Raw genomic sequence first — 24,021 nt, forward strand, 5'->3', positions numbered from 1 at the left:
TGTTTAGCTGATTTGATGCCAAACTTTAGTTTAACATTTAGGATCAGTCTCCCTCAGAAAGTGAAATATGCAATCTCATATAAGTTAAATGCATAGATTCCTTAAAAAGAATGAGACTGCCTGCAAGGCTGTCTTTGGGGGCTTCTGTGCTACAAATGGGAAGATAGAAATAACACAAAGTGTTTTTCTGTATTTTCTGATACTTAAGTATTCATCTCTGGGAGAGAAGGAGAGATGAGAGCTAGGAGCGGGATTTTGCAAAAGACACTTAAAATACTATAGCAAAAAAATGTGTACTTCTAATAGGAATTATTGCAAAAAGTGTGGTCCCAAATTGCAGTTTACAATTCATTGGAGAAAATCTTTGCTGGGAAATGTCATGATCTCTACCATAATAATAAAGCTAGATTGTAATGGAGAGATCTAGTTCTTAAATGCACTTGTGTGACTGATAATACCAATTGAAATAAAAACATACTGCAATACTTTCTAATATTGAGTACATTTATGATCTGTTAAAACAGTCTGGAAAAAATTGATGTTTATTTGCTGGTGGCTAAGAAAAAAATTACAGCTTCTGCTTGACTGGGCCACAGAATATTTTGCTCTACTCAGGTCTTCCTCTCTAACACTATTTTGAAATAGAGTATGTTTGGTCAGTTGTCTTTATTTTCCAGACTGTTTCCAACTTTTTTTTTTTTTTTTTTTTTTTTTTTTTTATGTTCATGTAATATGTTTATGTTAGAACAAAAGATCCACGTGGTCTGTAGAGTCTTTCTTTTAAGTATGTCCTAACTGTATTTTTCTTGCATTCTGAAGCATGTCTATGATATTCTGCATGAAAGAGACATTATAAAATAGATAGGTCTTTATGATCCTTCGGATAAGAAACATAAACAAAAGGCATCCTGTAATGTGTGATTTGTTTGGTATTCAGAGACTGCAACAAATGCTTCTCATTTTTAAACTGAAAAAGAAAACATGGACACCCTTACAATTTACAATCAAATGAAATGGAAAAGAGTTGTAGAAGATCTGAAGTTCTTCCTGTTTCTTATAGTTCGCTATGCACAGTTTTTTTTTTTTGTTTGTTTGTTTTTTGTTTTTTTTTTGTTTTCATTTGTCTCCACATCTTCATTTTTCTAGGCTAACTCCTCTTTTGGTTTTGTGGAACACTTGAAGACTTATTCTCAGACATGGCTTAGGATGTCTGAAATTTTTAAAAATCGTGGAAATGTCCTCATGGTCTCACGGCTGCAGGTTGGTGAACTGTGGGATGGATTCCTATTTTCCAATTAACTGATCTATTCAGAATTTCTATATGTGTAAAGCTGCCTATCTGTCTAGCTGCGGGTTTAAAAAGAGTTGAAAAAAGAGAGATTAGCTTTAGCTTATGAGCCTACAGTACGATACTGACCAAATTCTGAGCTGAAAATACTTAAAAGGAATGTTAAATCAGTATACAGTACTACCAGGCAAATAGGGGAAATAAAACAAGTAAAAGCTTTATGCACTTCTCTAAAACAAATGTAAGATTGGAGGAAATAATACCTTCTGGAACTTGTGTGTTTATCATTTGCTTTTTCCAACACTGTATGTAACTGATAAAAAACTGATGTGGGAAATAGTGACTGTTTAAAATAAATAAATAATAATAACAAAAAAACAAAGGTTAACTTGTAACTAGGCTTTTCCCCATTTCCCCATTCTACTTTTTTTTTTTTTTTTTTCCTTTTTAATATACCAATAAAATGACATGTTTTCCTTGTGAAATACATGAAAGGCTGTTATGATTGGGCTGCTCTGACAGCCAGGAGGGCTGGCCATGCCTTGGCTCTGTTCTGCGCTGCTGCGGCCTCAACTCAAGTACTACATGCAGTTTTGGGCACAACAGTATAAAAAGGACATAATGTTACTAGAAAGTGTTCATACAAGGTCGGCAAAGATGGTGAACGATCTAGAGGGTAAAACATGGAGGGAAGGACTGAGGTAACGTGGTTTGTTTAGCCCAGAGCAGAGCAGACTGAGAAGAGGCATCATGGTGGCCTGCAGCTCCCTCAGTGGAGGGGCAGGTGCTGAGCTCTGCTCTCTGGGGACAGCGACAGGACCCGAGGGAACGGCATGGAGCTGAGACAGGGGAAGGTCAGGGTGTTAGGGAAAGGTTCTGCACCCGGAGGGTGGTCAGGCACTGGGACAGGCTCCCCAGAGTAGTGGTCACAGCACCAAGCCTGCTGGAGTTCAGGAAGTGTTTGGACAACTCTCTCAGACCCATGTTATGATTTTGATGTGGTCCTGTGTGGAGCCAGGAGTTGGACTCGATGATTCTTGTGGATCCCTTCCAACTCAGGATCTTCTGTGATTCTATAAGCAGAATCCTGTCATGGCTGGTTGAACAGTTAACGGTCACTCTAAGTTCAAGTAGGGAATGTTACTAGTATACATGCACGAGACTTGCAGATGCCAGGATGCTCTTGTAGTGCTAATACATTTTTTCCCCTTAGAACATGACAAATGAGATAACGAATCGAAAACAATATAAAATGAATTCCCAACTGCTAGTTTTTAAAGATGTTTATTTTGCTACTGCTAGTGCTAATAGTTCAATGCCCCAAAAGTCTTGCAGGAAAAGAAAATGAGTTTCTGTCCCAGGAGAGTTGCAAGAGTATTAGAATGGACTCACAGTTAAAATATTTGGAGTAAAGGAGGACAGTGAATTATGCAATGGGGAGTATATGTGCTATTGTTTATTTTAAATATGTGGAGTTAACCTATGAAAGGTGGATGACTGAAGACATGGAGAAGATGAGCAATTTCTCCAGTGTTATGCAGGAAATCTTTATAAGGGGGTTGAACATGGATGCATACATATATTTTGTATTTCTTTAGCAAAGACAAACATGATGTAACATCTAAAACTTTTTATTTTAGGAAGCACTTCAAAACAATTTTGTAAAGCACTTTGTAGAAAGTAACCTGGATATTGACATGGAAAAACTCTTTCAAAAAATGCAAGTATATGGTACGTGAAAGTGCATGTACTGATTACCTTTATTAAATTTTAACTTAAAATTAGAACTATGCTGTTAGTTTTCAATATTTTACCTAATTAGATGAAACAAAAATACCAGATTTTATCTTCTATTATTGAGTTAGTCTCCTGTATTTCTAAATGTCTTTGTGTGTGAGTGGATAATTTTCAATGGTTAATATTGAAACACTGGAAAAATCTGGTAATGAATTAGAAGTAACAAACTGTCATGGCAGACTTAAAAACACAAGAGCTATATTTAAAGGGAGGGAGGGAAGAAGTAATCCTGGTAGCTACAGTTCTCTTATGTAGCAGTAAATTTTTTAGTAATTTTGAGGGAAATCTATATGCTTTAAATAGAAATAAATGGAAAATCAGATTGGGTACATTGTATGTTTAATCAATACAAGCAAAATCTGTCTTTATCTCTTATTTTAGTGAGAGATAGTTCCCTGTCATCTCCCAGAGCCCCAGCAAAGAATGAGATATGGTTTCTACAAGAGGGCTACAAGGGCAGGCTTAGGTCAGCAGAGAATAACTAGGGTCAAACTCAGCCCTGGGATGTCCAAGCAGGACCATGGGGATGGTGGCCATGCCAAGATGTCACCCTGTGGGTGGAGATATGGGCGCAGATTAGCACGTCCATAGTCAGGGCACTATGAGGCTGACCAGCAGTGTCCCCATGGTCACCACCACACTTGGCTCTACCATTTCAGCTCTGGAGCTGAGCTTCTGGCACCCAGACTTCCAAGTTACTTAAATTTAAGGCTTTACAGCAATATGGATTGCTAATTCTGCTCTACAGTTAAAGAATTAAGTCTGAATCTGAAAAACAAAACTAAGAAAATATTATGTACCTGAAGTGCAATTTTTATGGGATTTTGGTACCTGTTTCTAAGCAGGAAATCAACAAAAGCCATTTAAGCTCCTGAGAGCTTATAAATGCTGAAATTGGGTACTCAGTCTTTAATTGTACTACTGCACGGAGCTGATGTCATCATGGTTGGTGTGAACTGAAGTTCTTGGCTTTTATTTTGTATGCACAGGTTACAAGATTTAATTGAAACTGATGGCCTTGGTTTGAAGGCTTTGTTTTTGGAGGCTAGTATTAGCTGCATGCACTTTCACTTTAAAAACAAACAAACAAACAAACAAAAACCATGGCAAGCAGTGTCCCGAATTTAATCCAGAAATTAAGAGCTCTGGCTACAGTATCCTTCTTAGGATGAGCGACTCAAACTTATATCTACCATCTCTCAGGAATATTACCTTAACCCCTGAACATTTGGCTAGTATGGGTCAAGCACAGTTCACCCATCATTGTGAAACAGGACCCAAATACAATTAAAATAAAAACAGAATCATGTAATCAGAAAGATATAGGGCGGGGAAACAGAACAAGTCTCTTAACCTACAAGACCTGCTGAAAATATAACTGTCTCAGTGCATTAGTTGATCAATAGATGTATTTTGTTTATACAGACCTAGCACAGGGAGCTATGTAACAGGTTGTGGGCAAACCATTTCATTAAGAAGAAACCAAGATCTTTTGAGACATCTGGTACATCTTCGCTATTGCAGAGAACTTAATCACAGAAATCCATGCATGTGTTTCTCAAAACATTGTTTTTTAGCAGTTAGGAACATTTGACTGTAATAAATGGTTAATAATCTTGGATCGTGAATGTAGGAAATCATTTAAGTAGAATAGTTTATGAAACTAGAATTTCTTTAATGTAATACAATTGATAAAATTATCATATAAAAAGTGAAAAATCAATACAGGCTATAGATGATGATAGCATTTATGCCTTTGTTAAACTGATCTTGGTCCAGAGTGCCATAGCATTCTTCTGCATTTATACTTTGATTACATTTCTTCTTATAGATTCACTTTACCATTTGGCTTTTTGAAAAATGACTGTGATGTCTTATTTTTACATTTTTTTTTGTATATGCTTTTTTTTTTTTTTTTTTTTCTCCATTTTTAGTCTATAATCATATACAGCTGTTATCGTAAACCTCTGTTTTTATGACTTTTTTTTTAAAAAAAACTTTTGTTAGTCTTATACTGCCTCTATTTTTCTAGTTCTGTGATTATCTCACTTGGATCCAGTTAAACTCTTAAATGTATCCACATATGTTATTAGTTTTATCACTCATGATATGTTTATTTCCATCCAAAGATCTAGTTTTCTAAAATCACCTTATCTGTGTGATTATGTATTTTGTCTTCCAATGAAAACAAATGTTGCCTTGGCTTTACATCCATGCTCACATTAAGGTGTCATCTAATTATGCTCAAATCCAAGGTGTTTGTGTCTTTTTTATTTCACTATGATGCTACATTTTCTTCACCCTGCAACTTTTGTTGGAAAGCTTCATAGGACAATGAGTGGATTGATATTCTATCTGTTCTATTACATGATTTTACTAGGGAAACTCACAAAGTTACCAGTTTCTAAAGCAGGTTATTGTGTCAGTAACCATGTACAAAGTAAATATTGAATTGGGGACAGAAAATATTGTATTTTTCTTTTTAAATGCATCTTCACTTTCTAAACTAGTCTTGTGTGGGTAAGGTAACTCTGTTCCTCTATGCTTGCCTTCCAACCCAGCAATTTTCAATAATCTCTTTGGTGTAACCAATTTTATATAAAACCTGTCCTGCTAGAGCCTGAGCTTCTTGCTGGGAGCAGTTTTATGGACCTCTCAAGAGGCACAAAGGGAGATGGTTGAGTGGCAGGGCCTTCTTTTTGCATCCTTATTCCCTGAGTCTCCCAATTGTCCTTCTACAGTGACTTCTAGATGTGCAGTGTTTTTCACTACAAAGGAATCTCCCTTATGGGCTGTGTGTGACCTAGGATGTAGTGGCTAAGATAACAACAACAACAAAAAAAAATCCAGGCAGCTTTCCTGCCTGTTTTTTTCCTCTTCTGCCCTCAGTGTCATGAAATAGTTTTATGCATACACAGAAAGCTAAAAGCAAAAAAATAGCTCTAAAATAATCACTGAAACCTATGCCACCACCGCAATCATCTGGTAAATAGAATTTTTTCCTAATTTCTGATCTAAATTCACTCTTTTCTGGTTTATTGCTATTTTTCTTCTTGCAACCTTTCCCTTAAATAGCACTTCTATTTGTCAGTTTCATAGAAAACAACTATAGTTCCTCTGAATTACTTAATGGTAGGTTAAACAACCTAAGTGGGAGAACGAATTACGAAGGTAAGAATAAAAACAGCTTCACCAAATTTTTATTGAGTTGCTAAATTTATAAATGAGAAATATGAAAGATAAACAACATCTTAATTCTAAACCTTTCCTGTGGATTGTATCTCTTTTTATATACATGTTAGACTACAGTTCGTCCAGATTGTGAAGTACAATATTTTATTTCCAGAAACATTTTAAGTGTGCTGTACTCCAAAGAAGTCACAAACTAGACACACTAGTTCTTATGTTAAAATATTCAATAGTATAATTCATGAGAGAATTTATTATTACTTTTAAGTTAAATATATCAAATTAAGGTTTTATAAAGATCAGATGGTGAAAAGGTCTCATGTTTTTTTTTGTTTATATATAGGCTACATATATATATATATATAAATATAGACACATACATATAAAAATAAAAGCTTAACCCTATTACCTGGGGTTAATGCTAGAAATATTCTGTTCTCTTTAATGTGATGAAACAGGTAGCAACGTATTTATTTATTTTTTTGTTGTACTCCTGAAGCATTGTAATAAATAAGACACACATGGTATGTCTGAGGCTGTTTTTTCTCTCAGCCCATGAATTCACCCTGTCATTGCTTGCTTGTCTTCTGAATTCTAAAGTACCCGTTTCTCAGTTTCTACTCCTTTTAATCTTTATACTTTCTCACTGGTAATTGTGTCTCTTCCCCAGGCTAATTCATACATCTTTTTCCACTTATCTGCCTTCCTGTTGTAATATTTCCCGTGCTGCTGTTAAATAACATTGATGATCCAGGGTTTGTCTGTCACCACTGTTAGCAAATGAGGTCATCACCCATCCTTTTTAAGGCCTATATGTTCAAGTGAGTCTAAGAAGGAAGCTTGTGTTGGATGCTTTATAATGTATTATTACTTGAGAAATTCAGATGTTTCCATTAAATCCAGATGAATTTACACTGTTTCTAGCTCATGCTGTCCCTATGATTATTCTCTCAAACTTACGGATATAGCACAGTTCTCTAACAATGGATGGAGGTCTGGATTCCTCCAAAGGTTCAGTGCTGGTGAAACACGGTATTGGTTAAGGTATACATTCACCCTGGATCTGTAAATACAATCAAAGTCAAATGTGAGGTTCTAGTTTTATTCTGATGTTTTTTTTAAATGTAGGGCTTGAATCAAGATGCTTATACGCTATATGATGAACTTCTTAAAATATTTGTAGTGTCAAGAAGATAAGAGCTAGCCAATACATTACTAGATTAAAAAGACTGTCTGTAGTACAGGAACTCTTTTTTTTTTTTTTTTTTTTTTTTTTTTTATTTGTGGGAGTAGTTACAGAAAGCTGAAGAAATGTTAAAAGTCCTTTTTCTAGAACTTGTTATATTTTTGTTGTTTTGAAATTGAAGGGAAGTGTAGATAAAGACTTGTAAAAGCTGCTGAAACATGAACTACACTTTCACAAGTTCACAATTATTCACAATATGTTTTATTTTTAACCCTTTCTCCCCCCCCTCCCCCCCCCTTTTTTTTTTTAACACAAAGGATATTTTCTCCTACAGGTTGTGCAAGTGAGAACATACCTTTCTGTTCTGCTTCATTCATTAAAACTAAGGCAGTCCAATTTGTTTCCTCCTCTTAGAAATTATGATGGACAAGATGCTTAACAGCTCAGCAAGTAAACAGATTGATCTGTTGTCACATCTCATAGTAAATATTTCTTCCTGTGTGTTACTGGATCGTTTCCAGCCTTTTGAGTCTGTTGATAAATTGGAGGAGAAAGCTCGTGAACTCATGCAGCAAAATAACTTTTTGGCTAGTAAGTATCTTATTTAAAATGTGTAATTACAGAAAACATCAGACTTTAGTTGTTGTCTGTTGATAAGAGGTTAAACTTGCACAATTCCAAAGTATGTATTGAAACATACATAATACAGGCAAAATACAGCACATCTAACTTAGAGATATTCCCCAACATCTGATTTCTATAATATATGCAGTAAAGACTAAGGACATTTTAATTGTGGAAATGTCAAATGAATCCTCGGAGTCTGTTGTTTCTCATGAAATGTTGAAAAGCAGAGTCATAAGAGCTTAAAATGGAATAAAAATATACACTACTGGGGAAACTCAATTACTTAGGACAAGATCACCTGTTTTTTCTCATTTTGAATTTTAATTTTAATATTCTTGGCTTTGCAAAAGGGAGGGAAAGAAGTAAAAAATAAAAGTAAATTATACGTTCTTAAACCAACAACTTAGAAAAATTGTTTATTCTGAGTAAATTAGTTCTTAGGTAACTGAGGTTATTTCTTTTCCTCATTGGAATTAAACTGTCTATCCTTTGCATTGCATTCTTATTGTTGTGAATCAATTAATTGTACAGAAGGGTTTAGAAGACAGGAATGTTTTTCTTGCTACACATTTTCTCTCCTCGCATAAGCAGCTTTGAGTTGCATATAGTCTTTCTAAAAAAGAGGGAAGAATGTTTCAGAAAACTAAATGCTTGCATAAATGGGTAAATTAATTTGAAAAAAAGTCTTTACAGCAGAGTAAATTATTCTATGATGTCTTTCTGAGAGCCCAGTGGTCAGAGAGATCATTTTCCTTTCCTAAGGAAAAAAGATCAGTTTCTCACATTCCTAAAAAAAAAGCCTAGAATGTCTTGGTCATTCTGAAAGAAAATACAACCAACTTACTGTATTTGACTCTCTCCAGCTACATTTGAATCTCTCCAGCTACAGATACAGCTTTCACTCACGCTTTTTACTGAGCTAGAGAAGATAATCATGCAAATTCTGCTATGTTAAAGCAGAATTTATGTTATTGTCTCAGAAATTAAGAAATCAAAGCTAATTTTAGTGGGTTGGTATTGTTTTCTTTGTCACCCACTTCCAGGGTTTGTAATCCTTTGGTGGACGAATTTTGTTGTAGTGCTTTTACATGTGGAATTGGGATCAGTCTCCCAAAAATCTGTATATAAAACAGGGTTAAATCTGTATATAAGGATGATAAGCTACAACTCAAAAAGACAAATCTCAGAAGGAATTTTCTCAGGTAAAAAGGATTGTTGCAAACTCATATATTTTGTGAATAAATAAGAATTATGTAACATTGGTGTCTATGAAACCTACCATTCTTGAGTGGGGGGCGGGAAATTTTAAAAGACCTGCTCTAACAGGTGAGTGTATCCTACTGTCATGTGATAATTGTCCAGGAGTTAGCGATGTAAATAACATGTCATATAGGCTTGAGCATGAAATGTTTTTTCTTCTTGTGTCAGGTATCATCTTCAATGCACCAAAGAACAAGACGCCAGATTTTAGAAATCTCCTTCCGTTGCACATTTCATATACAATTAGAACCAGTGTTCTCTACAGCATGAGAACGGATTTGATTAAGAACCCAGTGTGGAAATCTCACCCCCAGAAGCTGCCAGCTGATGGGTTTAAATATAACCATATCTTTATTCCTATTCAAGACATGATTGAAAGGGCAATCATTTCAGTTCAGACAGGGTCAGATATCTCAGAGCCAGCAATTCAGGTGCAAGCCATGCCTTACCCTTGTCATACCAGTGACCTGTAAGTAAATTTTCTACTTCTTAATTCAATTATAGAATTCTTATTGGGTTAACGCTTAGAGGACTTAGGAAGCTACCAGGTCTTAGTAATGGATAAGTGCATTTTCTAACGTAGAACTGAATGAATGTGTTTGATACCAAAACAACAAATGTTAAGAGAAGAGGTGACAAAATGTTATGCAACTTCAGTCTGCCAAATGACCCCTTACAGGCTGTTTACAGCTATACTTTGGTCAGAGTAGTCTGCTGGACAAAGACTGTGAATACGTTATGCAACTAATACAATGTGCAAAGAAACTATTCTATTATCAATCGTCCTATGTGAAAACATAGAATTTGTCCCCAGTATGTGATGAAATATGCTGCAAATTTGAACAAAAGAAAAAGTGTAGGATTGTTTTTTTGTAAAATCGTCATAACATCCTGAGTATTAGAATGTAAAATTAGTTAATGGTGAGAAAATGTACCAATGGAGCAAAAGTTGAGTGTTTCATGCTATTGCTTATTATGCATAAATCTGAATTCTGTTTGACTATGAATGAAGCCTCATCACCCGGAAGACAGATTACATCAGCTCTATTGCTGACACATGGAAATAAAATTTATAGTACTAATGCACATATGTAGCTTGTTGCATGAAAAATATGTGAATCACCTGACCTGAATAAAAATAAATCTTATCGCTCATGACAGATCTTATTTTATGTATACTTTGAGAATAGTCACGGTATTAAGCTATTAGCAAACTGCTAAAAAAAGTCTTTTATGTATGGGAGCTAACAATACTGCATATATATTCTTCCATAGATTCTTGAACAATATAGGTTTTTTTTTCCCTCTTATGATGATGTTAACATGGATGGTTTCTGTTGCTGTCATGGTTCGCAAGCTGGTTTATGAAAGAGAAATTCATCTTGAAGAGGTAAGAGAGAGCTGAGTCTCTGAAAATAAAATGTATTTATTAGTGTACCAAAATACTTTAACATTTAGGTACTTTTGTGTACTCATAAATGCAGCTGTTTTTTTCTTTTTTTCTTTGTTTTCCTCTTGGCAGTAAGTTCAGATTCTAACTGGCAACTCAGATTCAAAACGCTGCTGCTTTGAGTTTGAGCATTGGCCATCCTAGTGTGCAAATATTTTCCAAGAGACAAAAAGCAACAAGCAAAAAAAATTTCATAAAATTTGAATCAGGAAACTTATTTAAAATGAGGCTTTGTGTTTAGAATGTTTTTTTATTTTGGACTTTTTTTTTCATGTTTTGCTGTATGTGGACTAATATTATAAACCTTCATAAGCCAAATTAAAAATTTCCCATGTACTATGTAGCTTTCAAGAATTTAAGGGAGGATGACAGGATGATAGAAAAAGTGAGACAGAACTATTTCAGCTATATCAACAACTAGTCTTAGCAGGTGCTAAGCATATAGAAAGACTGTCTCATGTTATTTCTTAATACACACAAGTCTGAGTTCTGTTTGATAATGAATGGAACCTTGTAAATATTTTTTTTTCTTTCTTTTTCTTTCCCCCCCCCCCCTTTTTTTTGGGGGGGGTGGGGGTGGGGTGGGGTGGGGGATAAGAGGGTGGGGGTGGGGAATTTATACGGGTCTATATTTCCTATACAGGAAATATTGTGTCCTAACTTTAAGTCTGACTGCTGTATTGTCTTACAGTATATGAAGACAATGGGAGTACATCCAGCCATTCATTTCTTTGCCTGGTTTCTGGAGAATTTAATTGTGCTCACAATAAGCAGCAGTGCCCTGGCCATCATATTGAAAGCAAGCGGTATCTTTGCTTATAGCAATGGCTTCCTAATTTTCCTTTTCCTCCTGGATTTTGGAGTGACAGTTATTATGTTAAGCTATTTTTTGGGAGCATTTTTTAGCAGTGCCAATACAGCAGCTCTGTGTGCCAGCCTTGTGTATATGATCAGTTTTTTACCTTACATAGTTTTGTTGGTCTTGCAGAATCAGCTGAGTTTCATCAAGCAAATTATAATGGTAAATATTTATTTTCTTTTTCTAATTTTTATTCTCCAACCATACATGGATTTCCATAGTTTTGATACTTTAGACTATTATTTATTTATTTATTTACTTTTGCTTTTGTGTTTCACTGGAAATAAGTCATTCTTTACTAGGTATTGAACTGACCAAAAGTTTTGAACATAGAAAGAAATCAAATATAAATTTTCAGGGAAATTTTGTATAAACCTACCAAAAAAACAAAACAAAATAAGGAAGTTTTATCCCTCATGCTCATAATGTCTCTTAATATTTTGGCTTCAAAATATAATGTTATTGTTCTCTGATAGCATACTGGTCATTTAAGTCATTAACTGTTTGGCGAAAAACTTGTGATATTATTGTAGATGTATCCAATTATTCAGTAAATAGCATGTCAGGATATTTTGAATTGGAGCGATATTCTAGAAGTTATCTAGCTTTAGTTCTTCAATACCAGTATATAAGCAGGGTATATTACCCTGAATAATCTGTGGTGAAAATGTACTTCATCTGGCCTCTTAGTAGCTCTTGTATTATGTGTGCAGATCTCTGCCAAAAAAAGGACTAGCTTTGTTAAATTGTTTTCTTAGATGGATATGCTGTAACCCTCCATATAACTAAACTAGAAATGAAAGTCTTTTCCTTTGTCCAACAGCTGTTTAGCCCTTAGCCTGAGACAGAGTACTAAGGAAGTTCGGTTATGGTAGGCTGTTAGTATTACAGAAATTGTTCCCTAACTCATGATAATTACCTAGCAGCTGCCTAGTTCTGTCCCAGGAGTGATTATGTTAGGTGCTAGTGAACCGCTGCTCTTGCCATTCCCTTAGCTGGCTGGTGGATGTGGTGTCATGCCCTGGATTATGGTGCAGCTTGGGAAGACACCACATGCAGAGCTGTCAAAGTGATGTGTGAGCATGGCACAGCAGAACCCATTTAGAAGGGAGAGCGAAGAACTGCCAGAGCAGAATTGGTGAGCCTGTGGTTGTTGTGTAGAAAACGAAGAAAGAGGTAGATGCCCAGCCTATCCCCGAACAGCCGGTATCCCTCCTATCCCCCAGCCAGCTACCCCACATTAATTATCAAGCATGGTGCGGAATACCCCTTTGGCCAGTTGGGGTCAGCTGTCCTGCTTCTGTCCCCTCCTAGCTCCTGCTGCACCCCCGGCCTCCTCACTGGCAGGGCAGTGTGAGAAGCTGAAAAGTCCTTGACTCAGTGTAAGCACTGCTCTGCAACAATTAAAACAAGTAGGAGACATTTCTTCTCAGAAAGAGCAGTCAGGCATTGGAATGGGTTGCCCAGAGAAGTGGTGGCATCACTGTCCCTGGGGGTATTCAAGGAAAGGTTGGACCTGGTGCGCAGGGACATGGTTTAGTGGGTGACATTGGCAGCAGAGTGTTGGTTTGACCAGATGACCTTGAAGGTCTTTTCCAACCTTAATGATTCTATGTTACTCTGATGAGAGGCTAGAGCCTGAGTTAGAAAACGTCATGTGGAATGTGTGGAACAAGGTAGATAAGGCTGCAGTTTGCGAGGTCCTGCATTTTTGCCACCTAACCTTACCCATAAAAGTGGCCTAGAAGAAAGCTGGAGAGGGACTCTCTCAGGGAGCATAGCCATGGAACCAGAAATAACAGCTTTGAACAAATAGAGGGGAAATTTAGATTAGATGTGATGTGAGGAAGAAATTCATCACTCGGAGCACAAAGCACACATGGGAATTAGGGCTGAAGATGCACCTTGATTCTGTTCCTTTTCGTAAAGAATAGAATGAAATTACCTAAAAAACAGTGTTAACAAATAAACCCAGGGCACAGAATGGGAGGTGCAGGGCAGTCCCTGTGGCCGAGGGGCAACCTTTCTCTCTAGCAAGCCAAAAGGCCCAGGGGAGTCAGCCCCAGAAAAGGGGCCTTCAGGCCCCCCCAACCCTCCTCCTTGTCCACGTGAAGGCATCTTCCAGGCCACTTCTAACACAGCCACCTTTGGCCACGCATGGGCCACTCCATCACAGAGGCTCACTGAAGTCCCAGTGGCTACCACTGCCCCCGCCTTTGCTGTGGGCCCTATAAAACAGGGCCCCTGCAGCTAGTCCACCATTCGCTGAGCATCTAGGCCCTCTGACTGCCAGCGTGTGCAGCAGGAAGAAGACTAGAAGAGCAAGGCAAGCAGCAGGTCTCCTTGGTGTGCAAGGAGAGTGATGCAGTCCAGTGAAGCACCTGACCAGCAGGAGAGGTGTCATGGGTGGAGGGATAGTGCCAGTGGCACAAGAGACACCAGTGCCCAAGGGACCTCTGGCACCCAGCCCACAGACAGATATAAGTGGTACCCTTGGCATCGTAATGATGCGAGTAACAGGCCAGCCCCTCCAACACCCAGTGACAGGGGGCCTGGGTCTTACCATAGGAGAAAAGGTGATACAGGGCAAAGTCAGGAACATCAGGCAGAGAGCCACAAGGAGCAGAGGTGTGGCCATAGCCTGGAGCACAGTGCGGGACCCAATAATGGCCATAAACCAGACAGCAGGATCAGACCCATGCATGAAAATCAATGAATCGTACTCCACAGCAGGCAATTGGATTAATTAGTCAACTAATAGCTTCTGCTTCTGTAGTTAGGGATCACAGAATCACCTAGGTTGGAAGAGACCTCCAAGATCACCTAGCCCAACCTCTGACCTAACACTAACCAGTCCTCCACTAGACCATATCACTAAGCTCTACATCTAAACGTGTTTAGATGTAAGCAAAATGTAAGACTGCAGAATTCAGGCATAAAAAGGCAGGAGAATATTTTGTTGTTATGGTTATTTTCTTGTTCTCTCCCCCCTTTGGGCCACTGGGAAAGAAACGTAGACAGCAGATAATATGCATAGTTTAAAATCACTGTTATTGCAAAATAACTCTTCAGATATCCTGAACTCATTGAAAATCATGCAGCAGCATGTGCAAAAGGGGATAAAATTTGAAGAGAGGGATGAGGCCATCAGTTGAGATGGTGAAAACTTAAGGATATAAGAGGCAGGGTCTTGGTTAACTTGGTAAGTGGAATTAGCATCAACTTTTTAATCTGTGCCAATAATTATTTTTTCTAAGTAGCAGACTATGTCATACTTCTTACTTCTTTCTTCAGACAGCTGGCAGGATGTGTGTCTTTTCTATTAAATATTGCAGAAGTCTTATTTAATTGCATTATTTTAAAATGAGAGATGAAATGAACTATTTCAGCTCACTTTCAAACTGCAGAACTTTATCATTGAATAATGGTTATTAATTTTAGTAATGGTTTGCATCTCTCCATCAGCCTTCATGAGCTTGCCAGTGTTTTTCTATTGACTGTCAGTCATAATTCCGTGTTATCCATTGCGGAACTTGGTCATTTTATATTTTGTACTTTTCTGATACAGCATGGTTAATTTATTTTGCTTCTTTGAAGTTAAATATTATTTCCCTGAACAAGAATTATATATTTACATATAGTACCAAGTGTATGGATTCCTTCCACCTCTATCTCTTGTTGAGTTCTTGTCTTACAAACATGAGTAGGACCACTGCTCTTACGATAAAAGTATATTACTTTACATGCTGTTGCAGTGTTACACATTATATGTTTTGTGTAAGTGGCAGATTTAGGATGGTCTAAAACTTGTGAAATGTTGATTAATCCTTTCCAATTTTCATAATAAGGTCAGCAGAACTCTTTAAGGTGGAGCAAATACCACTGCGATATATGGGGGAGTAATGTTAAAACATAAAAGGAAATAATGACTATTAGCCTATTTGAAACAGTGGTCTATTTATTTATTGCTTGCTTTTAATATCACGAGTTTCATGGAGGTTGTTAATGATGTATTTTATTTGACGTCCACATTCTATTTCTCTTTTGGTATTGTAGTGTCTTCTGTCTACAACTGCCTTTGGGCAAGGAGTATTTTTCATTACATTTTTTGAGGGTCAAGAAATAGGTAAGCTCTGCAATTAGAATAAAATAATTATTATTCTTTAAAAAATACAGTTGGAAATGTTTTTCACTTTATTCTGGAAAAAAAAACAACACTCTAATAATGAGTGAACAGGATAGATCATAAGAGAGGAGAACAATGCTCTCAAAAAACAAGTTAAGCTTGTACCACTTTCCAGAAGTAAATTAGTGGGCTTAGAACCACAATACAAATGGTTGGGAATCCTTCCTGATGTCAGTGATGGCTCTAAAGCTCATTCTGTGAAGGATATACACAGAGTGTTTTATACAGAGGTGTGTGTGGATTCACACATGCACTAGTGTATAATACAGGGGAGGTTATAAGAACAATATTGTACAGAACAAGAGCCTTGTAAGTTACTCTCAACATAATGCTAACAAATATTTAACTATTTTACACTGGAAAGTAGGGAAAAAAAGTAGTCTTTGCTTTGTTAAATATCTCGTATGTTTCTACTCTTTGTACTGAGCCTGAGTAACAGTGCACCTCTCTCTGTGAGCCTGGAGATAGCTGGTGAAATTTCCACTGAGAGCTACTGTGCAAGTGCAGAAATGTATGAGAACACTGTGTTGTGTTTAAGCATTAGGAAGAAAAATTATTTGGAAACTTGCTAGGTGCACACTGAACCGTAAGCCCTGTTCTGCCCCTGTTGATGCTAAAGTTACAGAAGAGTAATAAATAAATGTTGGGGACCTTGATAAATATCTACATTTACTTTATGTATCTAAATATAGAAAAGGATGTAGTCCCTTTATTTTGTCGCTACTAAGGCAAGATCGATATTAATGACAGTGTATTTTTCAAACCATGAACTACTGGACAAATATTGTAATGATACAAAAGTTGATGAGTAGAAGAGGCAGTTGCAGAAAGTACTAAAATTTCACGCCAGACATTTCCATCAAAATAACTCCTCCTTACTGAATAAAGGGCAAAATGTGCTTTGTGAAAAACTGCTCTTCTTGACAATCGCAGAAAAAGAATTGCAGAATCAATATCATGACCCAATGTACTGCAAACAAAGTAGCATTTTCCCCTTTTCAGAAGAAAAATGTAATGCTTTTTGTAAATGTACAGTTTGGTTGCTTTTTACTTTTCCTTTTACAAATATGGTAACTTTCAGTAGTACTAGTTTTCTCCACTGTCTTTCTTCCTTTCATGCCTTTTGCACTTTTAAAAAGCATACTCAGTATGTTTGTAGTTCCAGTTTGTGTCTGAACACAGTCAGTGCTCAGAAATACTTGCTTCTTAGAATTCACAGTTTTCAGGTTTAGCATTATAGAAATCTTACTTTAACCCGTTTCTTTGTAATATCAGCAGTATGTCCTAAAGCCCGATTTATTGAAGAGGTCAGTGCTTCATTTTGTCATAGTCATAATTCTTTTTCTATTGCCAAATTAAGGGCCATCTAAAACTTCATAAATAACCTTTTCTACATCAACTTCTCTGCATTTTCTCAGCAGCAGTGTCACCTGCTGTTCTAAACAGAGACTTGAGAGGCATAGTAATTCATTTCTATTCATTAGGATTACTGTTATTACCTACACTCTTTCTTTTTCTGTCAGTGCTTAAATACACAGAAGAGTTGGTTGGTGGTGAGTTTGTGATCTTTAATGCTGTACTGATTTAGTTTTGACCTTTTAAAATTATTATTATTACTACTCCTACTACCAGGAATTCAGTGGAATAATGTGTACCAGCCAATGGCAAAAGGAGGATACATGACCTTTGGAATGACCTGCTGGATGATGTTATTTGACTCCATTTTATATTCTATAGGTGGCTGGTATTTCAGCAATATTGTTCCTGGTAAGATCAGAGATTTCATATTATATGTTTTTGAAGCATTCATAGAGGAGTTATTGAATGCAATGAATAGATTTGACTTTCCTCATTGTATGCAAGTAAAACAAAACATCTTTGATTTGAGGTTTTGATGTGCCAAAACTCTTTGATTGCATTTAGGAACTGGGTCTTCCTATTCAATAAGTATTGAATAGTGCTAAAAAATGGACTAGAATTTGTAGGCAGACATGAAGTCTGTTTTGTTTATAAGGATGACAAATATTTGAAGGACTTTGTTGGTACTTCGCAAAAACACTGCTCAGTCTAGGAGAAAAAAATTGTGTGAAAATGGTGAATCTGCTGTCACTACTTTGGATTAAACCCAAGAACAACAAAACATTTTCAGTTCACTATGACTTTGAAATGCTTGATAACAGTATCTTCAGTAGTCTGGACTGAGAACTGTAGTCAGTCAATACATAAAAAGAAGTAATTAACTTCCAAGTATATTTGCAGAAAGTAGTGGGATATTTTTTTCAATATGCAAGTTTCATAAATACTGAGTTGGTTGAGGCATTTTGAATCATACCCTAATGCCCTATTAACTGCTTGAAATTTCTTTCCTCTGATTTTATGTCATCTTTTCTCCTAGCTACTTTGTATTTGTTTGCCTCAGCAGGCTGTTTGGTTCCTTTTCTTTTCTCTTTCTAGTATGCAAGATTATATCGTCTATCTCTACATATTACTAATTCATTGCTTCTAATACACTGCAAACCTGGTTTGGAGATAGGGTAAAGCACAGTATCACTGAGGCTTCATGGTTTTATGGCAAGATCTGGTGTTATAGCGAAGTGATTTTTTCCATTTTAGTAAGGTTTGTGAAGTTCAGCTGAGTCTGAGCTAGTTAAATGCCCTAACCAGCTTTTTAAAAGTAATGCTAGGATATTAGTGGCCCACGTACAAATATAAAAAGACTATGACTTCTGCAACTGTTTCTTTTGTGCTCTTTCATCTAGGAAAATTTGGATTAAGGAACTATTGGTACTTTCCTTTTACTGTTTCCTACTGGAAGAACCTGTGTGGTGCAGAGAGGATGAGAAGACATTATCTGAATTCGAATATGTTTTTCTTCAATGAAAACTTCAAAGAAAAGGGTTTGTAATCATAACAGAATTTTAATATATATATACATATATATATATTTTTTTTCTAAATAGTGTTAATTTTGATCAACATGATTCTATCATTGGTGGGTCCTATATTATATGTTTTTAGATCTTGTTTCTTTCTCTTTTCCATTGCTTAGTGTATACTATCAACAATATATACTAACTTTTAATTGTGCTGTCACTTGTAATGCTTGAATGGTTCAACTAAAACTATTGTCTATGAAGAGTTATGAAAACTCTTCAAGAATATGTAAAATAAGTAACTCTTGAGTTCATCCTGTACCTGTATTGTTACTTTGCCTTGTTAGGCTCTCCTGTAGTTCTTTACACCTTTTCATACTGTTACTGGATCTGAAAAGCCTTGTGCTTTATAATTTTTTTTTTCCTTTTTTTTTGTGGCAGCTCAATTTTCTTCCTCCTCTTCTGGTCTTTCTATCTGCTTCTTTACATGGATGATATAATTTTGTTCCATTTCCTTTCTATTTCTTATTTTCCTCTTCTGTTATCACTGCTTTTTCTGTCTCCATTTCTTAGCCTTCTGTTTAAAAAGTGACTATTACAGTAACAACATTTTTATCTGCGTTTATCTGCCTGTTATGTTCACTGCTCTACTATGTCTCTATTTAGTTGTTTAAAATTAAGTATTTAATTTAATTTAATTACAACCTCCACTCCCCCTACCCCCCCGGGGTCTCCTTAAGGACTTTCTCACTTTTCATTTACAGTTTGTGAGTGAAGGAGTAAGTCACCCTCTTCTACATGTATACCCTCTTGGGGCTTTAGAACAACATGATGAGTCACTGTGGGCTGTATTTTAGAAGTTACTGTAGCTTGTAAAAGATCCAGTTTTCTGTAGCATAGGTGAAGAAACTGAATGACTCAGCAGTTTTATGTGTTGATGCCTCTCAGAGTAGTGCTAATTTCATAAAGTCTTGAGGTTCTTTCAAACATTTTTGGATAAACTATCCATATAAATTGTGCCAGAGTATCTACAATTTGGAACAATTCAATTTTATTGAGAAGATAGTCTTTGATCCTTACTTAAAATGAAGACTTAGAGTGTTTCCCATTGTGTACTCCACACCCACTGTAGAAACAGGGAAAAACTCCTCTGTCTGAGAAGTTACTAGCATGGTTTTTGGCTCAAGCCACCAAAGTGTCATACAACTTTGTGGATATGTTATTCTCACTTCTCCACTTACTGATACACATCACTTGCTTGTAACCTAAATTGCCTGTATGCAGACTCCAACACTGCCATGCATGCAAAGGAATGTTCCCCATTTCATGAGGATTGAGATTTATTGTACTGGTAATGGGATAAATGGATTCAAGGACAAATAGCTTCAAACAGCAAAGTGACTTGCTCCTGTGCAAGCCCCCTGCATATGATTCAAAGAGCACAGCTAAGAGACAGTTCAGTAGGAGTGGAAATGACTTTGAAAATCAGAGATGAGATATCTTACAAACTGGAAATACAGTCAGAGATGGGCTGACAGAGACCTCAATGCTGGAACTGCTTCTCTCAGGATAAGTCATCTACTGTTTGCAAATAATTTGGAGCTCTCCATCTGAAGCTTGCTTGAGATGCATTGTCTGAGGCTGGCTCTGTACTTATCTGTTGAGTTCCAAGATGTGATCAAAAATGTAGGAAGCAATGGAAAGGGCAAGAATGATGTGTTTTGATCGGTTTAATATCCTGACTGAAAGAGAAGCTAACTGGAAGTGAGTTTCATGAGTAGAAGAACATGAGAAATGTCACAGTAGGTGGTAATGCCTTACACTTCTGGCAAAAGTTCTCTCTAAACCTAGAAATGGTTGTGGAATGAGTAAAAACGTTTTTAATTCACAGACTAAACCAATCCTTGAATTCATAATCTCTGTTTAGATATATATATATGTGTGTTATATATAATTCTCCCCTCTCGTAATTGTCATCCATATTAAGTTAATTTTTTTTGGAGTAACATTCCACTTTTACTTAACTGTATTAAAAAAAAAAAATCTCACTGCCAGATTCAATTGTAGTGAGTCAGTAAAATATTACATGTTAATCATGTGTGCAGGGGGATGGTGACTGACTATGCTTATGTTTGGAAAGCAGAGATACCTGTGCCAACCTTTCTCCTGACATAAGAAGACATCTTGATCTGGGTCACGTGGTCAGTTTGCTGAGCCTGGTTACTTCATGGGTAGAAAAATGCTGGGTATCAACTTAAATGGAAGACCTTGAATTATGTTTAAACCGGACTGCTGCTCTGAATCATTTCATGAAGAGATCTGCTTTGCTTTATTGACTGAGGGAATTCAGAGGATTGACTAGCTATACCTGTTAATATTATGTTAATGTTATATGAAATGGTTGTCTCTCTCTATATATGTATATAGTAGTTGACACAGTTTTCACATATTTATTGACATAAAACAATGATTTATGCAAGATGGTTATTAGTGTTTTTATTATTATTATTTTATTTTTTCTACTGGAAATACACGTCTTTTTAATGACTCTATAGACATGTGTGGACATGTATACAACTTGGCATAGTTGTGTTAGGTTGCTTTTTAAAACTGCAAATTGGCCAAATTCTTAGAAAATATTAACTGGCACAGTATCTCTGATTTCAGTGGAGTTTATGTGAGTTCAAAGCATCTGAACATCTGTTCCTGTTTCTGGTAAATGGCAGCAGGGTTTAAGTTAACTTGTTATTCCCCTTATATATATGTTTCGATTCAGCGATCTCTTGATCTGCTGCTTTTACTCTTACAGACTCAGTACCTCCAGGCTGGAAAGGCGCTTGCACAGAAGGAGCTACTATTGGTGTTGTGCTGTTGTCTCTCACCAAGGAGCATGTGGATGGCCAGAAGGCTGCTGTTAAAGATCTCAGCCTCACTTTCTATAGAGGTCAAATAACAGCGCTCTTGGGACCTAATGGAGCTGGCAAAACAACAGTTATGTAAGTCTGCCTGTTAATGGTATTATCATCCCCTCTGGCCTATGATATGCTTTCTTACTTCAGAATGCCTCTGAACTCTTTCCTCTTTTGTTGTTGTTGTTGTTGTTGTTGTTTTTGGTTTTGTTTTGTTTTGTTTTTAATAAATATTATCCCAGAGCACATGAAATGTGGAAGCTCTAGCTATATATCTATGACAAAAGCAATGCAATGAATAGCAAATTGGGTCATCTGTGCCACAAATATGATGATGTAGTTGTTCAGAAGCAGCTTCAATAGCAGCTGAGTATGTTTGGCTGTGGGAATGAACACATCTCATGAAAGTGCTCTTTTCTGGCATCCTATGTGCACTCCTATCACATAGTGTGGGAAACTTAAGGGTTTTTGTGCCTTTTTCCTAGGTGTTGCAAGGGGCTTTCTAACAGATGGCCAGAGACTGAAATAAAATAAAAATGGCATTTAAAAATGTCTCTATTAAGAAGTCCATATATTTCTACTTTTATGTTACTTTTGATCAACTTTACTGAAATCAGTGATGCAGGATGGGCCCCACTAGGAATAACTCATCAGCTGGAATGCAAAAGTGGAAAAGGAAATAATGGACTGTTATATCTGGCTGGGAAAAGTGGCTTTTTTTTCTGGAAGTAGAGGAAATTAAGGACTGTTGAGTTGCTGATTTAAAATAACAACAACAACAAACACATCAGCAGTATTCCTATAATTAATGTTCAGTTGCATTGGTGTTGCTGCAATGATGCTAGGACATGCCTTAGGAAATCCAAGTGTAATAGTGTCATTACATCATTTTGCCTTTTTTTTTTTTTTTTTCTCTCCTTATTACAGATCACTGTTGACTGGTCTGTATCCACCTAGCTCTGGCACCATTATTATCAATGGAAAGGACATACGGACTGATCTGGCTACAATCAGGACAGAACTGGGTGTTTGCCCACAGTATGATGTCCTGTTCAACATACTAACAGTGCGAGAACATCTACTGCTTTACGGATCAGTGAAGGCACCTGGCTGGACAAATAAACAGTTGAACCAGCAAGTCAGTGGGTAAGTGTTTTCCTTTTGTGTGTTTAAATCTGTCGAGTAAATCAGTAGTGTCTATTGAAAACCACTTGAGCAAAAGGGCTAAAGCAAAATTGCAAATAGAAGTGACTAGAAACTGCAGGATTGATTTCTGTGAGTTTTTGTCACACTCTGTGTCCTGAAATCATACCTTGAAAACGGATTTCCTAGTTTCTAACCTTTACGTTCATATATTTTTAGTGAAACTGTTGATGTTAGAAACCTGGTACACAGAACCATCAGGTAATCATGTTTTGACTGGAGTGAGGATAGTTACAGCTGTAGTGGTTCCTGCCTCATGCTGTCTGCCTTACCTCCCTCCTGGAGGTACTTGCTGTTGCTGGATAGGCAGATGGAAACTAAACTGTTTTCATCCTGAGTTTTCAGATAAGTCAACACTGACTTTATTTATTATCTTGTATTCTCTCACCCGCAGTAAAGGGAAGATTAGAAGACCTGAAAGGGCAGCTGAAGGCAGTGTTTGTTACAATCTTTTTAACAGATATTTGTCTTTCCTTTCTCAAATTTATTTATTTATTTATTTTTAAGTGAAAGAGTTTAAAAAAAACCAATACAATAGGATAAACAAGACAGAGCTTTGACATGACCTCACAGAATTTGCCACTTGTCAGGCTGAGAATGTTCGGTAGTGTCTTTAGGCTGCTGCTAATTTGCTATAGGACTAGATCTTGTCTTTGCATCATGTATATTAAACTATTAGTAAACTCTACAAGGTGAAATCTTGTTCACCAATAGCAAAATGCATTTTCTGAAATTTAGTAACAAAATGTATACCTTTCTAATACTGTGCCAGTGGAAATGCTTTCTGTTTACCTTCTGAGGCAGGCTAGACTGTGTGGAGGGCTGAGTGCTTCCACATGTCAATGGAGATATCAAGTTGATGGGACTTCCCTGTAATGTCCAACTAGGCTTTCGTAGTCTCATTTGAAGCAAAGCGGCCTTCCTTTTTAGTAGCTGTTATAAAAACCTGTTGCTTGAAAATTTTGATATGAAAAATCTCTGGCATGGGACACTACAGTCTCTCTAAAAACAACTCCCTAGAACAACAAGGGAAAATGAAACAGAGTCTGGTTACAATTTATGCAAAGTAATATTCTGTATTTTATTGTACTTAGACTGCTCAGCTGTAATTTCAGTAGCAGTCTGTTTTAGTAATGGCACATAAGGATACTCTGGACTCTGCAGGCCTTGCCACTAAGAAAATTTTATTGTATT

General features: G+C 36.6%; 1 protein-coding gene across 5 annotated transcripts in view; it reads left to right on the forward strand.

Annotated features, from left to right (window-relative positions):
- LOC311432077 (ATP-binding cassette sub-family A member 13-like) overlaps window positions 1-24,021 on the forward strand; it is a 155,154-nt gene that overhangs the window by 20,972 nt on the left and 110,161 nt on the right. For 3 of the 5 annotated variants that reach the window (XM_084510132.1, XM_084510133.1, XM_084510135.1), the window contains 11 exons: window positions 1,147-1,260; window positions 2,929-3,019; window positions 7,875-8,051; window positions 9,516-9,816; window positions 10,623-10,737; window positions 11,489-11,818; window positions 15,713-15,782; window positions 17,475-17,609; window positions 18,602-18,739; window positions 21,525-21,711; window positions 22,552-22,770. In XM_084510132.1, the coding sequence (XP_084366258.1) occupies window positions 1,147-1,260; window positions 2,929-3,019; window positions 7,875-8,051; window positions 9,516-9,816; window positions 10,623-10,737; window positions 11,489-11,818; window positions 15,713-15,782; window positions 17,475-17,609; window positions 18,602-18,739; window positions 21,525-21,711; window positions 22,552-22,770 (1,877 nt within the window). Of the gene's footprint in view, window positions 1-1,146; window positions 1,261-2,928; window positions 3,020-7,874; window positions 8,052-9,515; window positions 9,817-10,622; window positions 10,738-11,488; window positions 11,819-15,712; window positions 15,783-17,474; window positions 17,610-18,601; window positions 18,740-21,524; window positions 21,712-22,551; window positions 22,771-24,021 lie in introns of those variants that run through there. The other 2 variants (XM_084510134.1, XM_084510136.1) reach the window with 2 other exon arrangements.

Source organism: Aythya ferina (genome assembly GCF_964211825.1).
Source record: "Aythya ferina genome assembly, chromosome: 2".
Classification (NCBI taxonomy): domain Eukaryota; kingdom Metazoa; phylum Chordata; class Aves; order Anseriformes; family Anatidae; genus Aythya; species Aythya ferina.